The sequence below is a fragment of the Cydia pomonella genome, chromosome 16 (genome assembly GCF_033807575.1).
Source record: "Cydia pomonella isolate Wapato2018A chromosome 16, ilCydPomo1, whole genome shotgun sequence".
Lineage (NCBI taxonomy): Eukaryota > Metazoa > Arthropoda > Insecta > Lepidoptera > Tortricidae > Cydia > Cydia pomonella.
Window position 1 is genome coordinate 4,500,489 of NC_084718.1, and position 22,310 is coordinate 4,522,798.

At 36.9% G+C, this 22,310-nt stretch overlaps 4 protein-coding genes and 1 long non-coding RNA gene across 6 annotated transcripts; 4 read left to right on the top strand and 1 right to left on the bottom strand.

Moving 5' to 3' along the window:
• The first annotated feature begins 918 nt into the window (after window positions 1–918).
• On the top strand, window positions 919–3,437 carry LOC133526446 (uncharacterized). Its single transcript, XR_009800724.1, has 2 exons — window positions 919–2,836; window positions 3,001–3,437. It is a non-coding gene; the product is annotated as an uncharacterized LOC133526446 (long non-coding RNA).
• Window positions 3,438–6,026: 2,589 nt separating this feature from the next.
• LOC133526445 (ragulator complex protein LAMTOR3 homolog) lies at window positions 6,027–7,995 on the top strand. Its single transcript, XM_061863080.1, has 3 exons — window positions 6,027–6,172; window positions 6,253–6,445; window positions 7,671–7,995. The coding sequence occupies exons 1-3, from the start codon at window positions 6,129–6,131 to the stop codon at window positions 7,809–7,811; spliced, it is 378 nt and encodes a 125-aa protein (XP_061719064.1). The 5' UTR covers window positions 6,027–6,128; the 3' UTR covers window positions 7,812–7,995.
• A 754-nt stretch (window positions 7,996–8,749) lies between these two features.
• Window positions 8,750–21,448, bottom strand: LOC133526444 (glyoxylate reductase/hydroxypyruvate reductase-like). Of its 2 annotated transcripts, none has more exons than XM_061863079.1 (8): window positions 21,317–21,448; window positions 21,039–21,136; window positions 20,179–20,319; window positions 18,408–18,597; window positions 13,365–13,528; window positions 12,759–12,923; window positions 11,925–12,050; window positions 8,750–11,117 (listed from the first exon to the last, which is right to left on the bottom strand). In XM_061863079.1, the coding sequence occupies exons 2-8, from the start codon at window positions 21,076–21,078 to the stop codon at window positions 10,996–10,998; spliced, it is 948 nt and encodes a 315-aa protein (XP_061719063.1). In that variant the 5' UTR covers window positions 21,079–21,136; window positions 21,317–21,448; the 3' UTR covers window positions 8,750–10,995. The 2 variants fall into 2 exon arrangements, with proteins under 2 accessions (XP_061719063.1, XP_061719061.1); XM_061863077.1 differs by having other exon boundaries at window positions 20,179–20,327.
• On the top strand, window positions 13,609–14,874 carry LOC133526442 (arrestin domain-containing protein 2-like). Its single transcript, XM_061863075.1, has one exon. The coding sequence runs from the start codon at window positions 13,750–13,752 to the stop codon at window positions 14,860–14,862; it is 1,113 nt and encodes a 370-aa protein (XP_061719059.1). The 5' UTR covers window positions 13,609–13,749; the 3' UTR covers window positions 14,863–14,874.
• LOC133526443 (uncharacterized) lies at window positions 15,448–16,978 on the top strand. Its single transcript, XM_061863076.1, has one exon. The coding sequence runs from the start codon at window positions 15,462–15,464 to the stop codon at window positions 16,512–16,514; it is 1,053 nt and encodes a 350-aa protein (XP_061719060.1). The 5' UTR covers window positions 15,448–15,461; the 3' UTR covers window positions 16,515–16,978.
• Window positions 21,449–22,310: the final 862 nt, after the last annotated feature.

Sequence of the window (22,310 nt, forward strand, 5' to 3'; positions counted from 1 at the left end):
TTTGTTTTTTTTTTTTTTTTTTTTTTTCTATGTATGGACTTGAAGGCGGTGTTGCCCATAGCCAACGTCAAGTAAAAGGGTGGGAAATAAACGCGGAAAGGAATAAAGGATATTCGGAATTTGGAAAAAGTGGTCAGGTCAGGTATGTTTAATAAAAAAAATACAATGTGATAAATATACTTAATATTATAAAATACTATACTTTAATGTTATTACGGAAGATGAACCAAGCTAAGATGTTATATAAATCGGGGTTAATAAGCAAGGAAGGAATGTCTATTGGAAAGGGAATATGTTTAGATTGTAAAGTTTCCATAAAAACAGTGCGATCGTATAAGGGACAAGAAAAGAATATATGGTTAATATCAGCCTCATCAGCACCACAGTCACATTTAGGGTCATTTATAAATTGAAATCTAGCAAGATCAGAAGGAGCAGATGTATGGCCCAATCTCATGCGTGTTAAACATGATATTTCACGTCTTTTAAAGTTTTTATTGTAAAACCACGGCATTATAGGGATGTCGCTTTGAATCTTAAAGTAATAACTTCCTGATTCCAGGCTGCTCCAAAACCAAAAGAACTCCCAGGCTAGCCTGAGATATCTTTTGGGGAGCAACAGAAGATCATGGCAATAGTTTTTATACGGAAATATATCACCAGAAGCAACAGCATCTACGGCCAGACGATCAGCCTTCTCATTTCCGGGAATTCCACAATGACTTGGCACCCATACAAAGTTTACAGTAAGCCCTTTCTTTTCGCATTTTAACAAGAGTTCTCGGATATCATATAACAAAGGGAAATTATATGCCATTTTAAAAGGTGACTTTAATATAAGTTGGAGGCAACTTTTAGAATCTGAAATAATTACACATTTATTTAAATTAAACATGCAAACGTACTCAAGAGCTTTATAAATACCAAATAGTTCTCCAGTAAATACCGAAGACTCTGGAGGGAGTTTAATTTTTTCTACAACATTATACTGGTGATGAAATACACCAACCCCAACACAACTATTTGTAGAAAGTTTTGATGCATCTGTGTATATGTGATGCCAACCAGACCAATTTTCGCCCACTAAGTTGTTAAATACAGGTTTTGCACTTATTATATGCTTAATAATATTGGAGTCTAGAATAACTTGTGGAGAGATAGTCAAAGAGTCAAAGTCTTTCTCGTATATAGGAAGGGAAATATATCTGACAGTAGGAGAAGACAGAGACTTAAATTTAAGGTAGCTATTAATTATACAAGGAGGAGTTCTATTACGCCAATATGGAGATGTCTGTATGTGATCATAAAGAGTCAATAATTTTGTGATCAGAGGATGTGATGAAAATTGCATAGTCCTAAAAATGAATCTGTCAGATAAAAATTGACGTCTTAAATGCGTAGGTGGGTCAACACACTCCACTTGCATAGCATTAGCAGGACTGGTTCGCATAGCACCAAGGATTGTCCTAAGTGACTTATTCTGTATGACATTGAATGCTTTAAAGGCTTCTTCTGTACCCGGTGTTAAAAGAAAAGAACCGTAATCAACAACGCTTCTTATAACTGAATTATAAATAAGCTTCAAATAGAAAGGATGACTACCCCACCATACACCAGCTAAGCATCTCAATATGTTTAATGAGCGTTCGCATCTACCTTTAACATAATTGGAATGACCCTTGGTGGACAAATTGTAGTCTAAAACAATTCCTAAGTATTTAACTTCTTCGCAAAAGGAGATTGCAGATCCACCATAAGATAAATTTTCATGAACAGTTTTTTTTCTTGGAGAAAATAGAATCGCCGAGGTTTTCGGAACTGAAAGGTCTAACCCATTATTATTTAAAAATACATTTAGTTCCTTTAAACTAGCATTTATATGCTCGCAGGCCTTCTGTACTGATCTATTTCTAGAGTAAAGAACTATGTCATCGGCGTATTGTATAATAGATATATAATCTGGCAAATTAGAACTAAGGTCGTATGTATATACATTAAAAAGTAAGGGGCTTAACACAGAGCCCTGTGGTAGTCCTTTCCAAACTGTCCTGTATAATACTTTATCATCTAAATCTAACTTGATCGACCGTTCATAAAACATAGCAGCAATAATATTGCATAAGCGTTCAGGCACTCCCAAGAGGAACAATTTATTTACAAGAATTGATATATTTACATTATCGTAGGCAGAATTGATATCTATAAAACAAGCTACTACATATTCGCGTTTTGAAAAGGCTAAAAGAATATCAGAAACTAATAAACTAACACAGTCTAATGTGCTTCTACTTTTGCGAAAACCATATTGAATATCAGGTAATAATTTCTTACTTTCAATAAACCACTCCAACCTATTTTTAACTAAATGTTCTAAAATCTTAATTAAAACGGAAGATAACGCAATTGGACGATAAGAGTTTGGATCATTACGGGGTTTATTCGGTTTGAGAAAGGGTAACACTAACTGTATTTTCCAATTTGGTGGAATGTCGCCTGTCAAAAATATTGAGTTGATAATATTAAGAAAGTAACCTAAAATATTGTCACTAGAATGGGTCAAAAAGGAATATGGAATACCGTCGCATCCTGGTGCAGAATCCTTCACATAAGATAGCACATTCTTTAGTTCCGACAATGAGAACGGACTGTTAAAACGCTGCAAGTTATCGTTATCAGTATTAGACGAGGGAGACTGTTCCAGACACACGGGAAATGGGGCAAATGGAGGAGCTAGTCTATCTAAAAAAAATTCAGCTACTGCATGATCAAGTTTGATGCCACTATTTTCTACAAAAGCTCCTCTAAACATTCTAACTTTCCTCCAAACTTCTGACGGGTGAGTACTGGGGCTTAAGGATGCACAAAAAGACCTCCAACTGTCAACTTTCTTCTTCTTCAAAAACTGCTTTGTTTCTTTTGAAGTAACTAAGAAGGAATTAAAGTTCTCTTCGCTCATGTTATTATTATACATTAACTCAATTTGTTTTCTCTTTTTAACAGCTTCTGAACATTCGGAATCCCACCATGGGGGACTGGGAATGTTAAATTTAGAGGGCTTCTTACGTGGAAATACTTCATCAGCTACATTAATTATAAATTTAGCAAAAGCATCAGAAGATTTGAACAAATGTTGCCGAGATACATTGGGCAATTCTCCCAACCTCTCATCCATATGTTTGCGAAACTTATCCCAATCTGCATTTTGAAGTTTATATGCCAACAGTGGAGATCTTTTAAGTAATGGTTTGTTTTTGAAAGGAAAAGATATGACAATTGGAAAATGATCACTACCATAGGAGAGTGGAAGTACCTCCCACAGTAAAGAGTGTGCAATGGAAGAGCTACAAATGGATAAATCTAAGGCACTAGGATTCTCATTGGGAGCAGACCGACGAGTAGGAACACCAGTATTCAATATGCATAAATTATAATAATCAGCTATGTCTATTATTTCCTCTCCTAAACTGCTTGAGTTGTAACACCCCCAAGCAGGGTGATGGCAATTAAAATCTCCTAATATTAAACATGGAGTAGGAAGAGATGATATGATATTTCTTACTTCACTAAGTATGGTGAGTGAGGGATGAGGTATGTACACTGAAACTATGCAAATGTTATCTACAAGTGCCGAAATTATGGAAAAATCATGATTATGTGCTAATGGAACATGAGTGAAATGAAATGATTTTTTAACAAGTATGGCTACACCACCGTGCCCATCCGACCTATCTTCACGGAGGCATGCATAGCCAGGAATTCTGAAACATGACTCAGACCGAAGCCATGTTTCAGATAGGGTAATAACAAATGGATCATATTTCTTAATTAAATGTATTAAATCACTTTTTTTATTGTTGATACTGCGACAATTCCATTGCAGGATTTTGGAATTGTTGGCCATTATTGGAGGAAACATGAGAAGGACTGGTAATGTGTGCAGCGTTGGACGGTTCTGAATGATTTTTATGAAGATTAATGCTTAATAGTTGAATAAGTTCTAATATGAGGTCATTGGTAGTTTTATTGTTAGATTGTGGCACAATGGCACAACCATTTCCGGAGGGAGATGGCATGTTATAATCTTTAACTAAATTGTAATGTGAGGCAGTGTCAAAACCTTTTTGGGATTTTGGCAAGCTGCGAGGCTTCAGAAAGACTGTTTTTTTATATGAATGAGTAGTTGTGCCTGTATTATTATTATTTCTAGTTGTCTGGGTCAGTAGAGATGTTGGAGTGGTTATAACCACATCTGCATAAGGTTTCGTCACAGGAGGATGCAATTTTATCGCTTCTGTATATGAAATAGCACTTGTGGCCATAGTAAGCTTTATATTTTTCTGTCTTTCATATTCCGGACAGCGAGACTTATTTGTAGCAAAGTGAAGGCCAGAGCATAGGCAACAAGAAGCACAATCCTCTTCAATAGTGCAAGAGGACCCAGTATGACTCTGTCCACACTTGTAACACCGGGGTTTAGATCTACATTGAGCCTGTGTGTGACCAAACCGGCAACAGTTGAAGCACTGGATGGTTGGATATACATATAAATCTACTGGCAGAGCGTTATAACACATAAAAATGCGTTTTGGGAGAACCTGGCCATCAAATGTTAGAACAACTGTTTGTGATGGCTTCCAGACTGGAGAACCATCCACCATGACTTTATAATTAATCCTCCTCAACTTTAAGACTTCACCACAACCTACTGGAACACTGATGTTTTCCTTCACCTCATCCAAAGACATTTCAGATGGAACACCTTTAACTACACCCATTTTAATAACATTAAAGGATGGAATGAATGCTTTATATCTATTCTCATTCAGTCGACTGTCTTGCAGAAATTGGTTGGCATCCTCATATTTTGAAAATGATAGTGAGATTCTATTGCGACCTATACGCTTAACACTGCCATTTACAATGTTTTTAAAATGATTGCGTTTTAAAAAGTTGCCAAAAGCAACTGAATGTATAGAAGTGCCATCGCTGGGAGATTCTTGTTGCTTCTGTACATGTACAATGTATGGTGAACAATCTGAATTAATATATTGTTTCCTAGCTGTGGGCTGTGAGGTGATAACATCAGCAGGAATCGCGGCTGGGGCCGGGGCCGGGGCCGGAGCAGGAGCAGGGGCAGGAGCTGTAAGTGGAGCGTGAGAATGTCTACTATCATTATTATGGTTTATGGAAACCTGACAATCGCAATCATCTTTGATAGATTCCCTATCCCTATTTTTATCTTTATTATGTCGCTTTTTTTTATTGCAATGACGACATATCTTCCTTGATGCTGTCCTTCGTTTCCTAGCCACAGAGGATATAGAGCTATCTGTATCCACGCTGTGATATTCCATCATTTCTTTATCAGATTTATTATTGTAGTCGATCGTGATTGTATGGGGAACCGGAGGACAACCTCCCCCTGGGTCATGCGGATCATCGTCGTCACCGCTCATGGCGGTGAAAAATGTACAAATAACTTACCTAGGTGATGAATGTATATATACAAAATATAATAAACTAACTACTAATGATATTTACAAAGTATTTACACAGAGTGGACCACTATTAACACAAAAATTATTTAAAATTTGTTAAATGTAAAAAAAGACGCGCGCACAGGTCGAAGTTTCCCGCCCTTTTTCTATAGACTTTGTTGTCATATTATTATTAGCACAAAATTGTTGCAGCAGGCAAAAAAACTGGAATTCGTACGAGAATCAAAACAAAGATGTCAAAAGTCAGTTGTCTATGAAAATTCCAGTCCGTTTCAGTTAGTTTTATTAACGCCTGATAAAATAACTTTTGTAAAGGCTATTTAAACCGTTGAATTTTTTTAAAAACAATATGAAAAAATGTTATTTTAATATAGCTAAAACGAAATCTTGCTCAAATATGTATCTATAATGTAATCTGAGTTTCACAATTAGATCCTAAATCATAATAAAAAATTGTAAATAAAGATCCTATATCAATGTCTCGAACAATATCACATTCAATGAAATGTCACCGATTTCATCGTCAATAATGTCAATCTCAGCTGTCACTTGTCAACCTACAATCTCAACACGATACGATACCATTCTTGTTTTTATATTCAATTTTAAATTAATCGGTAACGCCCCATAATGGTTGATGATTTGCGTAAATATTTAAACCATTTACTGGAAAAGTATGTTCACAGTTCAAATTGCACATAAAGTGAGCGGAAAGCATGTTTAACAGTATTAACTTTGTTTATTCACGTTACAGAGTAAATGGCTTACATAGCATAATAATAACAGACAGAGATGGAGTCCCTCTGGTGCGTGCGGTGACTGAGAGGGCGCCGCAGCTTGCGCTTAGGCCTAATTTCATATCAACGTTCGGTATGGCGACTGATCAGGCCAGTAAACTTGGTTTAGGGCGGAACAAGACTATCATATCAATGTATTCCAGTTATCAGGTAAGATAAAAAAGAAACTAAAGCGTTATAGTCGTTCCTTACGATTTAGTAACCATTCCATGACAGTAACCATTCCATGACTAACATATTTTGTCATCTCACATCATCATAGAGTTGTGCCCGCTCGGTCTTTAAAAAGAGCGCTCCGATCTCGATCAATCGGTCAAAGGAACTAGTTCGCTCTTTTAGTTCCTTTAGTTCAGGAGCAAATCTCAATCAAATAAACAGCGAGAGCGTGAGCGAGTGACTTTCTTGACCTTGACTCATTCTGATCATTCGCTCGACTGATTTGTTACTGGGTACCGACATACCAAGTACTGAACTAAATGACCGAGACTGATTAAGAGCGCTTAAGAGGAACTAGTTCCTTTCGGTCAGTGATCGGATTTCATTCCTTTTAGTTCTTTGGTCCTGACCGACTCAAGCCTATCTCACAATTTGTTTTGTACAGTTCAAGTTTTGTTTGGCAGAATGTTTTCAACACTATTCAGTAACCATGCAGCCAGTAAAATACTATTACCTGCACTTCTAACATGTCCTGCCTTGTTGTGCACCACTTCATATTAGTTACATTTGCAATATACATAAAGAAAATTGTTGTATTTATTTAACTAACTAACTGACTGCTTTGGCTCAGCGATCCAAAAAGAATCTTGGCCTCTGTATTTATTTGGTTTTGTTTATTATTTAGTTATTGATTTGTATTTTAATTATATACTCAAATTTGTTAAACATGTATAACTCTAAAAACAAATTAAATTACTTCATATTCCTTTATTTCGTTTAAATATGTATAAATAAGTTATAATTTTGTATTTTCCATGTAAGCTCTTCGGTTGTTATTTACTGTAAGCTTATATTGAAATTAAATTTGATATATGAAGTCACAAGAGACATAGTAAGATGTGATAGACATGCTGCTGATTTATTTGTATTTATAAATACAATAATTCCATTTAAAAGTTGTACCAACCGTCAAACGGTCTGGCCTAGTGGGTAGTGGCCCTGCCTATGAAGCCGATGGTCCTGGGTATGAATCCCTAAGGGCATTTATTTATGTGATGAACACAGATATTTGTTCTTGAGGCATGGATGTTTTCTATGTATATAAGTATGTATACATATAGGTACATCACTTAGTACCCATAGTACAAGCTTTACCTAGTTTGGGACCAGTTCGATCTGTGTAAGATGTCCTCTAATATATATATTTTTTAATTTCCAGGTAATACAAATGAACAAGCTGCCTCTAGTGATAACTTTCATTGGCAGCGACAACTGCAATACTGGCCACATCCTATCTTTAGAGAGTCAGATAGAACCATTCCTCAAAGACCTGGCTGCTGTAGTCCAGGATGCACCTTGAGAGTAACTAATCAAGTAAACACAAATATACTTAGTGTAGGATCTATTGATGTGCTGTTGTAGACCAAAATTGGGAAATTTACACATGGTAAAATTTTTGTACAGGACAAAAACTGCAATTTTCCTGAATCTTGTTTTTTTTATGATACAGGAGGCAAACGAGCAGACGGATCACCTGATGGTAAGCGATTACCGCCGCCCATGAACACCTGCAACACCAGAGGGGTTGTAAGTGCGTTGCCGGCCTTTAAGATGGGAGTACGCTCTTTTCTTGAAGAAAAACTTGAGAACTTTTCCAACTTTTTGGGAATTTTCTGCACATCTATAGATCTAACTAACTTTACAGACTTTGAACTAAAGCTTGTTAGTGTCGAGCCTTATAGAACTATTGCATGTATTCCTAATTATTAAAAAAATTATAAAAAATAATTTCCTCATAGGTAGATACTGAATATGTCTCACTCAGTCTCAAAAATAAATAGCATGTTTATAACTTATTATTAAAACCTTTTGTTGTATTGTGGGTATCATTATAAGTATTAGATTAGAACTATTCAATAAGTACAGTCACGTGTGAAAATATCGATACGAAAAAAGTGCCAAAAATATGTATACACTAACTTAATATATGTAATTATGTATGGGCAATAAAGTCGTGTATACATATTTTTGGCACTTTTTTCGTATCGATATTTTCAGACGTGACCATACATAAAAATTTCTAAAAGAAGCAGTTATTTTTGAGATTGATGTTATGTTTGTGTGCGAGTACGTGAATCTGTCAAAAAGTGTTTGTAAATAATAAATACTAAGATATTCTTATTCTAAAATGTCTATCCGTAATTTTAATGTTTATTTTTACTCAGTGCCAAGTTGTGGCCAAGTATATTTGATTTTAATTATTGTTTCCAAACATATTGTGTTAAGAAAAAAAAATGGTTATGTAATAGACTATATCATTTATTCAGTAATAACAAATTAAAACACCTTTAAAGTAATTTAACGTTTTGTACAGCAATTTTATCAGCAAATAAATAATATTTTATATTTAAAACATTTTTTATTACTAAATTTAATTTAATTTAATTATTTATTTTTAAAATAATAATTTTACACGTCACAACATTCAAATTACAACTATAATTTATATTACATATAAAACAATAATTTAGTTAAAAAAAATTATAGTTTATACGTATATCACAACACATGCATATTTAAGTTGTATTGGAGTCCGAGTATGGATGTTTTACCTGCATACTTTATTACATACTTATATGAAATCGTGCAACGAATAGTAGGCAGCAGAGACTAAGTAAGGTTTTCAGTTTCGTTACAAACAAGTTATTGTTTCTAGTAGCCTTTATGTCATCGGGCAATTCTGCCTAGATAATATCATGTCACTCAACACATTACTGATTTAAAGATCCCTGTTTCAATTGGCTTAAAATGTGCAGTTGACTAAGGGTCTCCCCAAACTAGTCGACGCCGTTTCGGCAAATCGCGTACGGAAAAAGCTTTATGTCAACGCAATAAGAGCGAATAAGTCGTAAATCGGCTCGGCCCACGCGAAACGACGTCTTTCGACGGGAAAACGGCGTTTTGCCGTAAAGCTGTTCGCATTCGTACGACGCTGTTTGCAGCCTACCGCACACGTTCGCATTCGTAAATCTCCTTATACTGCCGTACGGTGCCGGAAAGAGTTGAACGGCTCCGATCACGGCCGAGTACCTACGATATGGACCGGTCAGAGCTGGCGGAAGCCGTTCAGCGTCTTCGACGGCCGAACATAGCTGACGACGGCCGAACAGAGCCGATGACGGTAAAAATGCTGGTAAGCCTTTTTTTCCATGCCCGTCTACGTAAAATATCCATCATCACAGGTTATTATATAATATGTAACAATTACCAAGGAAAATAATCTTACAGGTCTGTTCAATTTCAAACTCAGGTTGTTTGTTACTAACAACCAGTCTCCAAAAATGAGATTTACGATTGCCGATCACCCGCTGTCCTACATCTGTTCGTCGGACTCAACGGCTGTACGTGTGCTGTCTGACGTCTCGACGGCAGGACGGAGCACGGGAGAGCCGACCGTCGCTTTACAACTGTTGCGATAGCAAGTCGCAGGCGATCGGGCGTCTCTACGGCCGCAAGGAGGATGAGACTGCTAAACGCAGGTGTCCGACCGCGGAGACGGTCGATCGGCTAAATGCGAATAGTGTGGTGTAAAACACTCGGCGAAAGCCGACTCCGCGTCGACTGGTTTGGGGAGACCCTTAAAGTCACAGTAACAGTTAGGCGACTCAGGGCTATTATAGCCATGAAAACAGACAGACAGACGGACATGGCGAAACTATAATTTAGGGTTATATAACATTTAAAACTTTCGCGTTTTGGATCAGTGAAACCTGTGTCGAAACGTCGGAAATAAAGGTGACAAAGTAATAAAGTAAATTCGCGAGACCCAGTTTCAAATGTTTTAAAGGGTCTCTAGTTCACTATAATACCCTAAAATGTAGAATCATATTTCCCAGTTAATTACCACTGGTAACAGATGAGAAAAAAAATCCGCGGATATCAGCAGTAACAGATTAACCGTTCATGTGTGTGGTGGTCAAAAATCGTGGGTTCAAATATATAAAAAAAAAACAGAAAAAACCTATACACCGCGTTTTTTTGTTCTCCGCTAATTTTAAGGGTGCATCCCTGAGCTTAAATTAAGTAACTTTCTCAAAGACACCGGTGTTCTAATTAACTCCATTATGGAGATAATCAATATTTAATTTTTATCTTATAAGGCCCTTACGAGCGTGTACACTTGCCTTAGGGCCTATTTACATATTGATTAGTGTTTAGTATGAGATAATACATTTGCTACTAAACGTAAATACTATCTCGGACGATTGATATTCGAAGTGACATTGATATGTCACAGTTTTCCATTGTTTGGTTAAGTTAAATGTAATGCCTGTGTTAAAACAACGCTATATGCAACATTTAATTACTTTTCATAAAAATAAAAATCATTAAAAAAAAAGTTTTTTTTTTTTAATTAACTATGCCATTTAGTTACCCTTAACGTTTTTACCGATACCCCGAAGTTAACGGAAATCAATAAAAACACGGTGTATAGAGCACAAAAAATCGTTTTCGAAAAAATGCAAAAAGAGGTCAGTAAAACGTCAAGGAAGCACGGGCGTGAGCAGGGGTTTCCCGCTAAGTGCGTTGACGACGTTGCGCGCCGCCAGGGTCGCCATGTCGTTACGGGTACGCACCGTCGCGCTGCCGATGTGGGGAAGTACAACTGAAATAAAATTTACAGTACATATGGGGCTACTTTATAGCACTAGTGCGAGAAGTAGCATATTATGTTACTGTGTCGAACATTTAAAGGGCCATATGTACTGTAAAACGTTGTACGATACATGTGCGAATAGGTAATTCGCAACTCGTGTCGATTTAAAACACTCCCTTCGGTCGTGTTTTAATTTATCGCCACTCGTTTCGAATTTCCTATTTTTCGCACTTGTATCGTAATGTACTATTACAGTACATATGGGGCTACTTTATAGCACTAGTGCGAGAAGTAGCATATTACGTTACTGTGTCGAACATTTAAAGGGCCATATGTACTGTAAAACGTTGTACGATACATGTGCGAATAGGTAATTCGCAACTCGTGTCGATTTAAAACACTCCCTTCGGTCGTGTTTTTATTTATCGCCACTCGTTTCGAATTTCCTATTTTTCGCACTTGTATCGTAATGTACTATAATGACAGTAATAATGGAATCAAGTTTACAGAAATGCATTGTAAAAACATGATTTTTGCTATTCCGCTTTCGAATATATTTATTTCATACAGTCATTAAAAAGTGGATTTGATATTCTTGTAAACCTCAAAATTCTAGCATGCTTAGCTTTTTTTATGACAATTAGAAATCATTTATTGTATTATTGATAAACTAAAATTGCATACAAAAGAAACCTGAAACATATAATACATATATGTATAGAGTTAAGCTGATCTTCCGGTAAGACCACTTGACTATAATGTGATCTTGAAGAAAGTTTGTCTGGAAAGTTCAACTCCAGATATATCTATACTTACAGAGGTTGGGCAGGGTCAGAAGTTTGTGGTCCTTAGGTAGTGGTTCTGGGGTGGTCACATCTAGTCCGGCTGCGTAGATCTGTTTGTTTTTTAACGCGTCGTATAGCGCGTCTTGGTCTACTAGGTCTGTCGGACAGGTAAAATAAATTAGGAGGTATAAGAGAAGACGCTCCACGCAACTACTGCATGCGCTAGCTTAGATACTACGCTAGCGTCTTTTGAGCGTAGGCGTCTAGTAAGCGTTATGGAAAATGATGACGCTAGGCAGTTGCGTCAACTTTACGTCAAGTAATAGAATTAGGTACCTACTTACTAAATAAATTCATAGCTCCTAATCCAAAACGCATACATATAAAATATATCGTTGTCTAAGTACCCTCAACACAAGCCTTATTGAGCTTACTGTGGGACTTAGTCAATTTGTGTAATAATGTCCTATAATATTTGATTATATTTGATTTGATTATATTCGCAGACAAGTGGCGATCCTTACAACATAGTATCAGAATGTTTTTAAACTCTATGTAACCTAGTAATAAATTTAATGTAGAGTCAGCGCCAGGAACACCTTTTTCATTTCACCAATTTATTCCTAAGAGATAGTTCGAAAAGCGTATACAAGTATAACTGACTTGGCATAGATGTAAACTTATACTTGTGCTGTGAGAATAAAGCAGTGGCCATAGAGTTGACTAATCACAGATGAAAGGTTAAGGAAGGAAGAAAATATTTAATATTTTCCTTATTCTCTGCAATTTTTTTTTATCAGGATTTCTACAATGGTAACAGGAGTTAAAATATTATTTCTTAAGTAAGAAACAATAATAAACTTACCTCCCCTGCCAACGTTGATGAGTATGGCGTTCTTCTTCATCTTCCCCAGAAGTTCCTTGTTCACCATCAGCTTAGTCTCATTGGTTAAGGGCACAGCGAGGATCACGAAGTCGCTCTGTGCCAGGAGCTCATCCTTGGACACGAAATGGGCACCAAGTGCCTTCGCTGAAATATTTCGTGAGTTTTAGTAAGATACAGAAATAATCAAAAGGATGTAATAAACGAGGTAGACCTAGTTGTTTAGCACGGACGGGGTCTGGGCCCTGCTTCCAAGAGCAACGGAGTGTATTAAAAAATAAGGCAAGGGTCCTTGAAAACGGCGGTCCAGTAGAGTGGTTATAATTTCGACAGAGTTATAAGTATTCTTTCTAGTCAAGAATCAGGGACTCACTCAGATAACGCATAGCGCAGATACACTTAAATAGAATTTATAAACGATAGCTAATGTCTCCGTCTGTCTCGGCTTCCTAACTATCTTTGAAGTGACGAAGTCCAAAAATATCTGAAAGAACTCCGCGCCGTCGATTGGACAAAACGGCCTTGGTGTCGCTGATTGGCCAAGGAGACCGGTTTTAAACATTAACATTATTAAAACATTCCAATTACCTTGTGGCTTCTCCCTGTGTCCCGTGTAAAGGAACTTCTCAACCTCAAACCCGGACAGTCTCTTCACGATGGCCTGCCCGATGCCTCCGAGTCCGAACACGCCGACCGTGCTGCCGCGGATCTCCCGGCCCAACACTTTCTGGAAACCTATCTCCCATTGTCCACTGCAAACAGAAATTATCGATGAATAAACAATCCCTCTTACGATCTTTTGTTGTAAGTATTATATCTTAAAGATATATACATAGATTAACCTTATCTATTTATGATAATAATGACGAGGAGGTACACGAAATATCCGCCCAGTGCATTCAATGTTTAAAGAAACATCGAACGGACAGTATATTTTATAATGAAATAGTGCGGCAATACCAACGCATTTGTTATGGGTATCTTTTGTCAAATAAGTTTGTGTAAACCAGCGGATGATAACGGGAGACATACATACCAACCTGGAAGCTTCATAACCGGAGGAATAAGATACGCCATCGATGAAGAATACAACTTTAGATCGATAACTGTATCCTTAAGGGGTCGTGGACATCTTTACCTAGAAGATTTAACGAAGAAGAGAAGAAGACGCATGTATACTTACACCAACGATGAAATATACGTAAATTTAGACGAAGTCTTATACACTTTCGAGACGGACTCTCATCCAGTAGGACAATTCAATACTCAGTTCAGTTTTCAACTCCCTCATAATATTCCGGCAACAACAGACTATTTTAAGGGAACTGTGAAGTACCTTGTGAAATGCTATGTCAAATACGTTGTATCTATTAAGTTTGAGATGCTGAATTTTTTTACACCGGACAAGCAGTACGAAAAAGAGATACACGTGATTTCAGTTCAGACACCACGTCTTACCATGAAGCCTTTAGTGTACGGTGACCAGAAAAGCTTACTTCAAATCAACCCTCTATGCCTACGTAAAAAAGACATTGTCAACCTGAAGGCCCTTATGATGACTTCGGTTCTCAGACCTGGTGAGCGTGTGAAAGTGGAATATGAGATCAACAATGATGCGAATAAAACAATCAAAGGTATTCAAGTGAAAATATCAGAAGTCGACCAATACACTTCAATGGGAGGCAGCGTTTTTAAAAATTATACCGATGTAGAGGGTGCTGAGTTTAGTTATGCGACTATACCAGGTGGAGAAATAGTGAAATTTACTGCAGAAATCAGAATTCCTGAACATTGTGCTTCGATCGAGCATTGTAAATTTTTAGCCCGAGATTATGCTGTAATGACTGTTGTTAGATTACCAGGCTTACATGTAGATATGCCTCTAGAAATACCATTTCAAGTAATAAAAACTGTATCGAGCAGCGATGAGGAAAACTATTGTGTTTCTAGCTGTGCTCGTTGTACCTTTGCAAATGTAGAAATAAACTCGCCCAGGGATGATCCACCGACCTATTGGGAAGTGATGGCCGAGGGCATTAATGGTTCTTGGAAAAGAAAAGGATCTAAAGGGGATGCAATAATTTAGAATCGAAAAAAAAAACTAGATTTATCCTAGGTTACTAAGCTTAGTGATTGACGAAAGTTTATTGGTTAAATGAAGTTTACTAGGAATTAAACATGCAAGAAGCGTGCAGTACTAATGTAGAATACCAAGTGAGACCGAGTACATGACCAAAATCAGGTATTCATTAATTTTGTCATTAATAGTAATAACCGAACGCATCCGATATAATAAAATTGTTATCATGAACGCGCTCTCCGTTAACTGTCAAAGCTAAGTACATATTTACAAATAGCATTTTAGAAATTAAGACTCTATTTACAAGGCCATAGGGTTTAATTATGCATCATGCATTGAATAAATTGAATTCTTAATTTTGTTTGGTTTTTTCCTAAGTTAAACAACGCCCAAAATTCCAAACAAAAGATGACAAGTTTCATTACTCGTAGTTGTGTTAGTTTATCATAAAAGTTACTACTTTACTACTTTTAAGTGTTCTATTAGAAATATTAATACTGAGATAACACAATCTGATAAAACAAACGATTGCATCAACATTTATGATCAAAAACATTTGAAAGAGGACGTGTTTGTTGTGAAATTGAGATCACAACATTTCTATCATGGGTGTGTACTGCGAAATCAACTTGTTTAAGCCAGTAGACGGTGTGTACACGCCAGGAAGCACAGTTTCAGGTAAGATCAAGTATTGTTTGGACAAAGAAACTGTTTTTAGTAAGATAATAGTGTCTCTGAAAGGGCATGGGTGGCTGGTACTTGACGATGACTTTCAGAAGTCCAATGATCAACTGTGTACATACAGGAATTCAGAAAACTATGTGGATGTAGAAAATATTATTTATGATAATGTAAAAGGAGAACCATTGCCCGCAGGAAGTTATGAGACTGAATTTAACTATCAACTACCACAAAACATACCAGGGTCACTGAAATATATGAACAAAAGCCCTCAATACACAGTTTGGTGTAATATAAAATACTATGTCCGCATCAAATTTGAAAAGTCAGAGCTATTAAGTTTCAACAAGCATTACAAGAAGAAAATAACTGTTGTTTCCGGAGTGACACCAAGATTGCCAACTGAACCAACCGTTTACGGAGAACAGACAAGTTTGTTTCAATTAGGCTCTTTATTTTCAAGCAAGAAGAGCATTGTGAACATTAAGGCTACTGTAGCCAACTCCGTACTGAAACCCGGTGGCAGTGTTAAAATTGACTATGAAGTTGAGAACAGTACAAATCTTACTTTAAAGGCAGTTGAGATAAAATTAATTCAAGTGGACTCCTTTACAGTAAAAGGAAAGAAAGAGGCAAGAATTGAGGAAGATGTCAAAGAAACTGATATTAAATATGGTGCCATGCAGAGTGGTGAAACCAAAACATTCTCGGATGAGATTACCATTCCAGCTGGGCTTGCATCATTAGATCATTCGAAGATTATAGCCAGAGATTATGCTGTAGCTATTACCGCTGTGATACCAATGCCACACCGTAACTTAGTGCTGGAGATACCCATACAAGTGGTTGATAGACTTGAAAGTTCTCTGGAAGCTAGTGGGTCCGCACCACCTTCTTATTGGGAGGCTATGGGTGAAGAAAAAAAGGAAGTACTGGGAAGGGATGATAGTTCTGATGAGGAGAAGGAGAAATCTTGAATGTTTGAGGCTTGCTGAAATGAAATCAAATTTAATGCTATCTTATTATTTAATTTGATGTGTTTTTGCAGTTAACAGTTGTACAGTATTAGCACAGATTATGTTATAGTTCTTACATATTAGTAGATTTTTGCTGTCTATTATGGTACAACTTTTAACAGCAAATTTGTATGTAGTAATATAATTTAAAAACAGGTATAATTAAATTTAATGTTGCCTTGCAGAAAGTATTACAATATTGATATATTGTAGTTTTTAGAAAATAACAAAAATACATTTTGGTACATAGAACATACCTAAGCATCACAAAGTATACCTCATTATTTTTAATAAAAATATTTTGTTCACATAACTTTAAGGACTATGTATTTTGCATAAATTTAAGTACATTACAAAGGTTTTTTTTATTATTATTTGTAAGTTTAAATGACTGAAACCAAAATTAAATGACCATTTCAGTTATATTTAGTAGTTTTATTAACATTCATATCATACATTATGCTGGCAAAAAAATATATCGTATTCATAACACCTTTATAACTATAGAAATAAGGGTGTCTTCCAAAGTTCCAACAAATTTGGCCGACATTATCTAATTGATGCTGATTGCACATTTAGGAGAGCCAATGTTTCTTTTTTGAACTTAGTTAATTCGAGTGCTTTCCCTAGCTTAAATCAAGTTAATTTCTTAAAAATCAGTATTTTAATTAACTCCATCTTGAAGATAATAATTTGATCTGATAAGACCCTTACGAGCGTGCATATATATAGTTTTCTTAAATGAACTGAGCCATAAGCCAAAGGGAACGGAACTCAGTAAAAACATCGTGTATTCAACGAGACTCGGGAGGCTATTAAACGCAAGATAATAAAGACCACATAAAGACTTAATTTTCTTCTATTTTAATTATTACATTGGACTGTGTTGGTATTTCTTTGTCTACGACCTCTATATAGCTATATTTACACTAATGTATACTAATATGTAATAAGTGGGTTAGTTCTTCGGTCCTGTTTTCTGTCTCATCAGGTGAGACCAGTGTTGGCCGAAACGTTAATGCAATTGATCTATAACCAATATAAATTGAAACGTAAACTGTAACCGTCCGGTTCGGATTACGGTTCAATTTCTGATGGTTAATTGTCAATTGCCATTAAAACTCGGCTAGCACTAGGTGAGACTATATGTAGATGAAATAAACACCTACAATAAATATTAGCAGGCAGGCAGGCACTAGGCCATAAAATTCTCCGTAAAGCGCCTGTTAGCGCCCAGCATCAGCGCAATAGCAACCTCAGCGACGGCTGGACTCAGCACATCTAGTGTGTTGGACAACTTGACGCCGCAGGTCTTCAACTAATTTTATATCGAGAAATAAGCGCCTACAAGAAACATAACAGCAACATTACCTGTGAACTTGTTCCAAATTCTCCGTAAAGCGCCTGCCAGCGCCCAGCATCAGCGCAATAGCGATCCAGCTACCGCTGGACCGAGCGTATCCTGACGTATTTGACAACCTAGTTTTATATCGAGAAATAAGCGCCTACAAGAAATATAATAGCAACATTACCTGTGAACTTGTTCCAAATTCTCCGTAAAGCGCCTATCAGCGCTCAGCATCAACGCAATAGCGATCCAGCTACCGCTGGACCGAGCGTATCCTGACGTATTTGACAACCTAGTTTTATATCGAGAAATAAGCGCCTACAAGAAATATAACAGCAACATTACCTGTGAACTTGTTCCAAATTCTCCGTAAAGCGCCTGCCAGCGCCCAGCATTAGCGCAATAGCGATCCAGCTACCGCTGGACCGAGCGTATCCTCACGTATTTGACAACCTAGTTTTATATCGAGAAATAAGCGCCTACAAGAAATATAACAGCAACATTACCTGTGAACTTGTTCCAAATTCTCCGTAAAGCGCCTGCCAGCGCCCAGCATAAGCGCAATAGCGACCTCAGCGACGGCTGGACTGAGCACGTCTGGTGTGTTCGATAACTTGATGCCGCGCGCCTTGAGCTCGTCCACATTGCAGTGGTTGTAGCCGGCCGATGCCGTTCCCACCACTTTGAGAGAAGGACCTATAATGGTGGAGATCGATAAAAGGTAATTTTGGCGATTGGCACTCTCGCCGATGGTAGAACCGGACTGAACCGGACAAACTAATTTGTGACCCACAATAGAACGGATAGTAGAACCGGACTGAACCGGACAAACTGATTTGTGACCCACAATAGAACGTTTTCACAAGTTTTAATAATTATACTTTTCGCCCTGGCATGTATGTTATTTTGTTAGTGTCAAATCTTGGCAGCTAAATTTTACCTACTTTCCGATTGAGCTGAAAACTTGCATACATAATGTAAGTCGGATGATAATGCAATCTACTAATAAGAGGCGCCTGGTTTTATTTGGACATTCAGTCTTTATTATTTAATGTTTTTTGGCTGACAGAGTAGAAGACATGGAAGAGCTGATTATTAATACCTTAAAAAGGAAAACATTATTTTGATCACACGATATTTTATATAAGTATGGGTCTAGGTTAAATGGTTAACCTTTACGTAATACTCGTGGAGATAAGATAAAAAATATACGTAACATTTAACGAAATAATACATTTTTCATAGAGGGTATAAAAATTAAATGCATAAATGCTAATATTTTAAATGAAACTATAAATCTAAATAGGATAACAACCTAATCTCAAGAATTGGCACTAGCACAAGTTTTACAAGAGTGACTGAAGTCTGGCTGAGGGGCAGTGAGTGTTTATTGGGATTATAGATAGTATCATTCACAAAGACGCCTGCCTTGACCCGTATTGCCATGTAATTAAAGGTTAGATTTGACAAATCTGCGCGTCATCGTGGATGACACGAGCTATAGTTTGATTTCCTGACTAAGTGTTTTACTTCACTGGTAAATATTGTGGTACTTTGCAGTAAAGTTTCAATAAACTAATTACAGAGTAACCAATAGAATGTCAGTCTGTCTATGACCTCTTCATGCTTAAACTGTTGAACCAATAGGGAATATTACGCAAACCTCTGCGTAAGGGGGCGCCACTAGGAAAAACTGTAAACAGAATAGACCGCCTTGATGCGTCAATGCCATATTTTTAGGGTTCCGTACCCAAAGGGTAAAACGGGACCCTATTATTAAAAAACCGGACAAGTGCGAGTCGGACTCGCCCACCGAGGGTTCCGTACTTTTTGGTATTTGTGGTTATAGTGGCAACAGAAATACATCATCTGTGAAAATTTCAACTGTCTTGCTATCACGGTTCATGAGATACAGCCTGGTGACAGACGGACGGACGGACAGACAGCGGAGTCTTAGTAGTAGGGTTCCGTTTTACCCTTTGGTTACGGAATCCTAAAAAGAACATTGCAGTATTAATTTGAGACCCAGGGAAGAATATACAGTAAGTTCAAGAAGGCTTTATGTTGTGGGCACGTAGGCAACAATATTATAATATAGATACATACATAGAAAACACCCATGACTCGGGAACAATTTGTGCTCAGGCCACAAATAAATGCCCTTCCCAGGCAGGCTCACTACCCACGTACCCAGTGTACCCACTAGGACAGGCCGTCAAATATTGACATCATAAAATATTGCAAGTTATTATAAAAACACCTTGTCATGCAACCTACCAGCTTTATCTAGCAGTTCCTTAGTGATAGGGTGATGTGAAACCCAGACCAAGGCAGAGATGCCAGGAGCCAGTTGGAGCAGTTCCTCCTTGTTTTGTGTGATGCCTTCCTCTCCAAAGTGGTTGTACCGACTCTGGAGAACTGTAAAACTGTAAACATTTATTTACACATCAGGTACCCATGAGATATTTTTCAAGTATTAATTATATCATTAATGCTGTGTAGTAATAAGAATGTGTGTGGTAGTAACAAGAATAAGTGGTTTCAGTCAGAAATTAGTGATAAGTTTGCCTTTGTATTACACAATTATGTTCCAAGATAACATAGTACCTAGTCATGTACATGACTTTACAAATAAATATCTTATCTTATTATGTTCAATCTGATATAATCAATATTTCTTTAAGTCCCGGGTTCAAATCCTGGTAAGGGCATTTATTCATGTGATGAGCATGGATATTTGTTCCTGAGTCATGGGTGTTTTCTATGTATTTAAGTATTTATAAATATATTTATATATTATATGTATCATTGTCTAAGTACCCTCAACACAAGCCTTATTGAGCTTACTGTGGGACTTAGTCAATTTGTGTAATAATGTCCAATAATATTTATTTATTATTTAAGTGTTTAAGTACATAACAATAATAATACGAAAAATTTCACATGGACCCCTGTGGGGTGTACCAATTGTCCTTACTAAGTTATACAAACTTAAAACTAAATTACTAACATAACGAGATATTTATCATCAAATGATAAATAAAAAATTGGATTTAGAAAGTGGGAAAAAATTAAATAATTATATCTTCCATAAAGTATTAAAGATTTCTTTCTATCAATAAAACGTCAATACTTACTGTTCCCGTAGAACCTGTAACCCCGCCTCAGGGTAATCATTCGAAGAAACCAACACTTTTAATTGCTTCGTCATCGTTGCAAATTCAGCGCTTTCCGTCTGCGAAGCAAACACACACAGAGCGAGTAACGTAACCGAAATAATATTCATTCTTATCAGCTTATCAATTGATAACAAACGTTTGATTAAATCTTTAAATCTCACACCACTCTCACAATCACAGAGCGTGACCGCGAGTTACGCACAGCGAACCGCAGTAAGTTACTAAGTATCACTTACGAATCATTAAACTTGATTGGTTGTACAAACTTATCAGTTAATTAATTATTCTTGGAAAATAAAAGTTAACTTTGTGATTGAGGGTTATGTTATTGTTATTACTTGAACTTGACAGATGACACTGACAGATGAAGATACAATGCACAGCCATATAAAGCTCGACCAATAATGCCCGGCCTGACAATCGAAGTCCATAAGATAAGGCTTCTATAGACCTTGTAGCGCATGACTTGCTATTTTAGATAAAGTAAGGACGCTAAGAACAAAGAATTTCATACATTTACTTGCCATTTTCTACCTATATCGCATTTACGTGATTTTATTGCTGTCCCAGGCGTTCAGAGATTTGACGTGTCGGAGCAATGTACGAAATTCTTTGTGCTTAGCGTCCTTACTTTAATTTTCGGCTAATAAGATGGCCGCCAGGCGAGAGAGAATATTAAGGAAATAGAGAGAGTAAAATTATTGTGAATGTAAGGTTAAAAGTCATTTTCTGTTTCACTGAATATCAGCACATCGTTAACAAATTCGCACTTGATATCAGTGGCATCGCACCCGATTACGGGCCAGTTTCCGATTTTCCGTTTCACGGAATATCAGCACATCGTTAGCAATACATATTTGTAATGTAAAAAATACTTAGTCTTTATTTTATTTTATTGCCAAAAAAGTTCAATGTTGATATTTTTGCATATGAACCATTTTTTCACATTTCAATGATTGTCAACGATGTGCTGATATTTGGTGAAACGGAAAAATACTCTTGCTCGGGTCCGACGTCGGGCCTGATATCAGGCCTGATAAAGGGTGGATGTAATTGACACTTGATATCAGTCCCGAAGTAGAATAATACGATGAGGAATTTAAAAAAAGCGGCCAAGTGCGAGTCGGACTCGCCCATGAAGGGTTCCGTACCATTTATGACGTATTAAAAAAAACTACTTACTAGATCTCGTTCAAACCAATTTTCGGTGGAAGTTTGCATGGTAATATA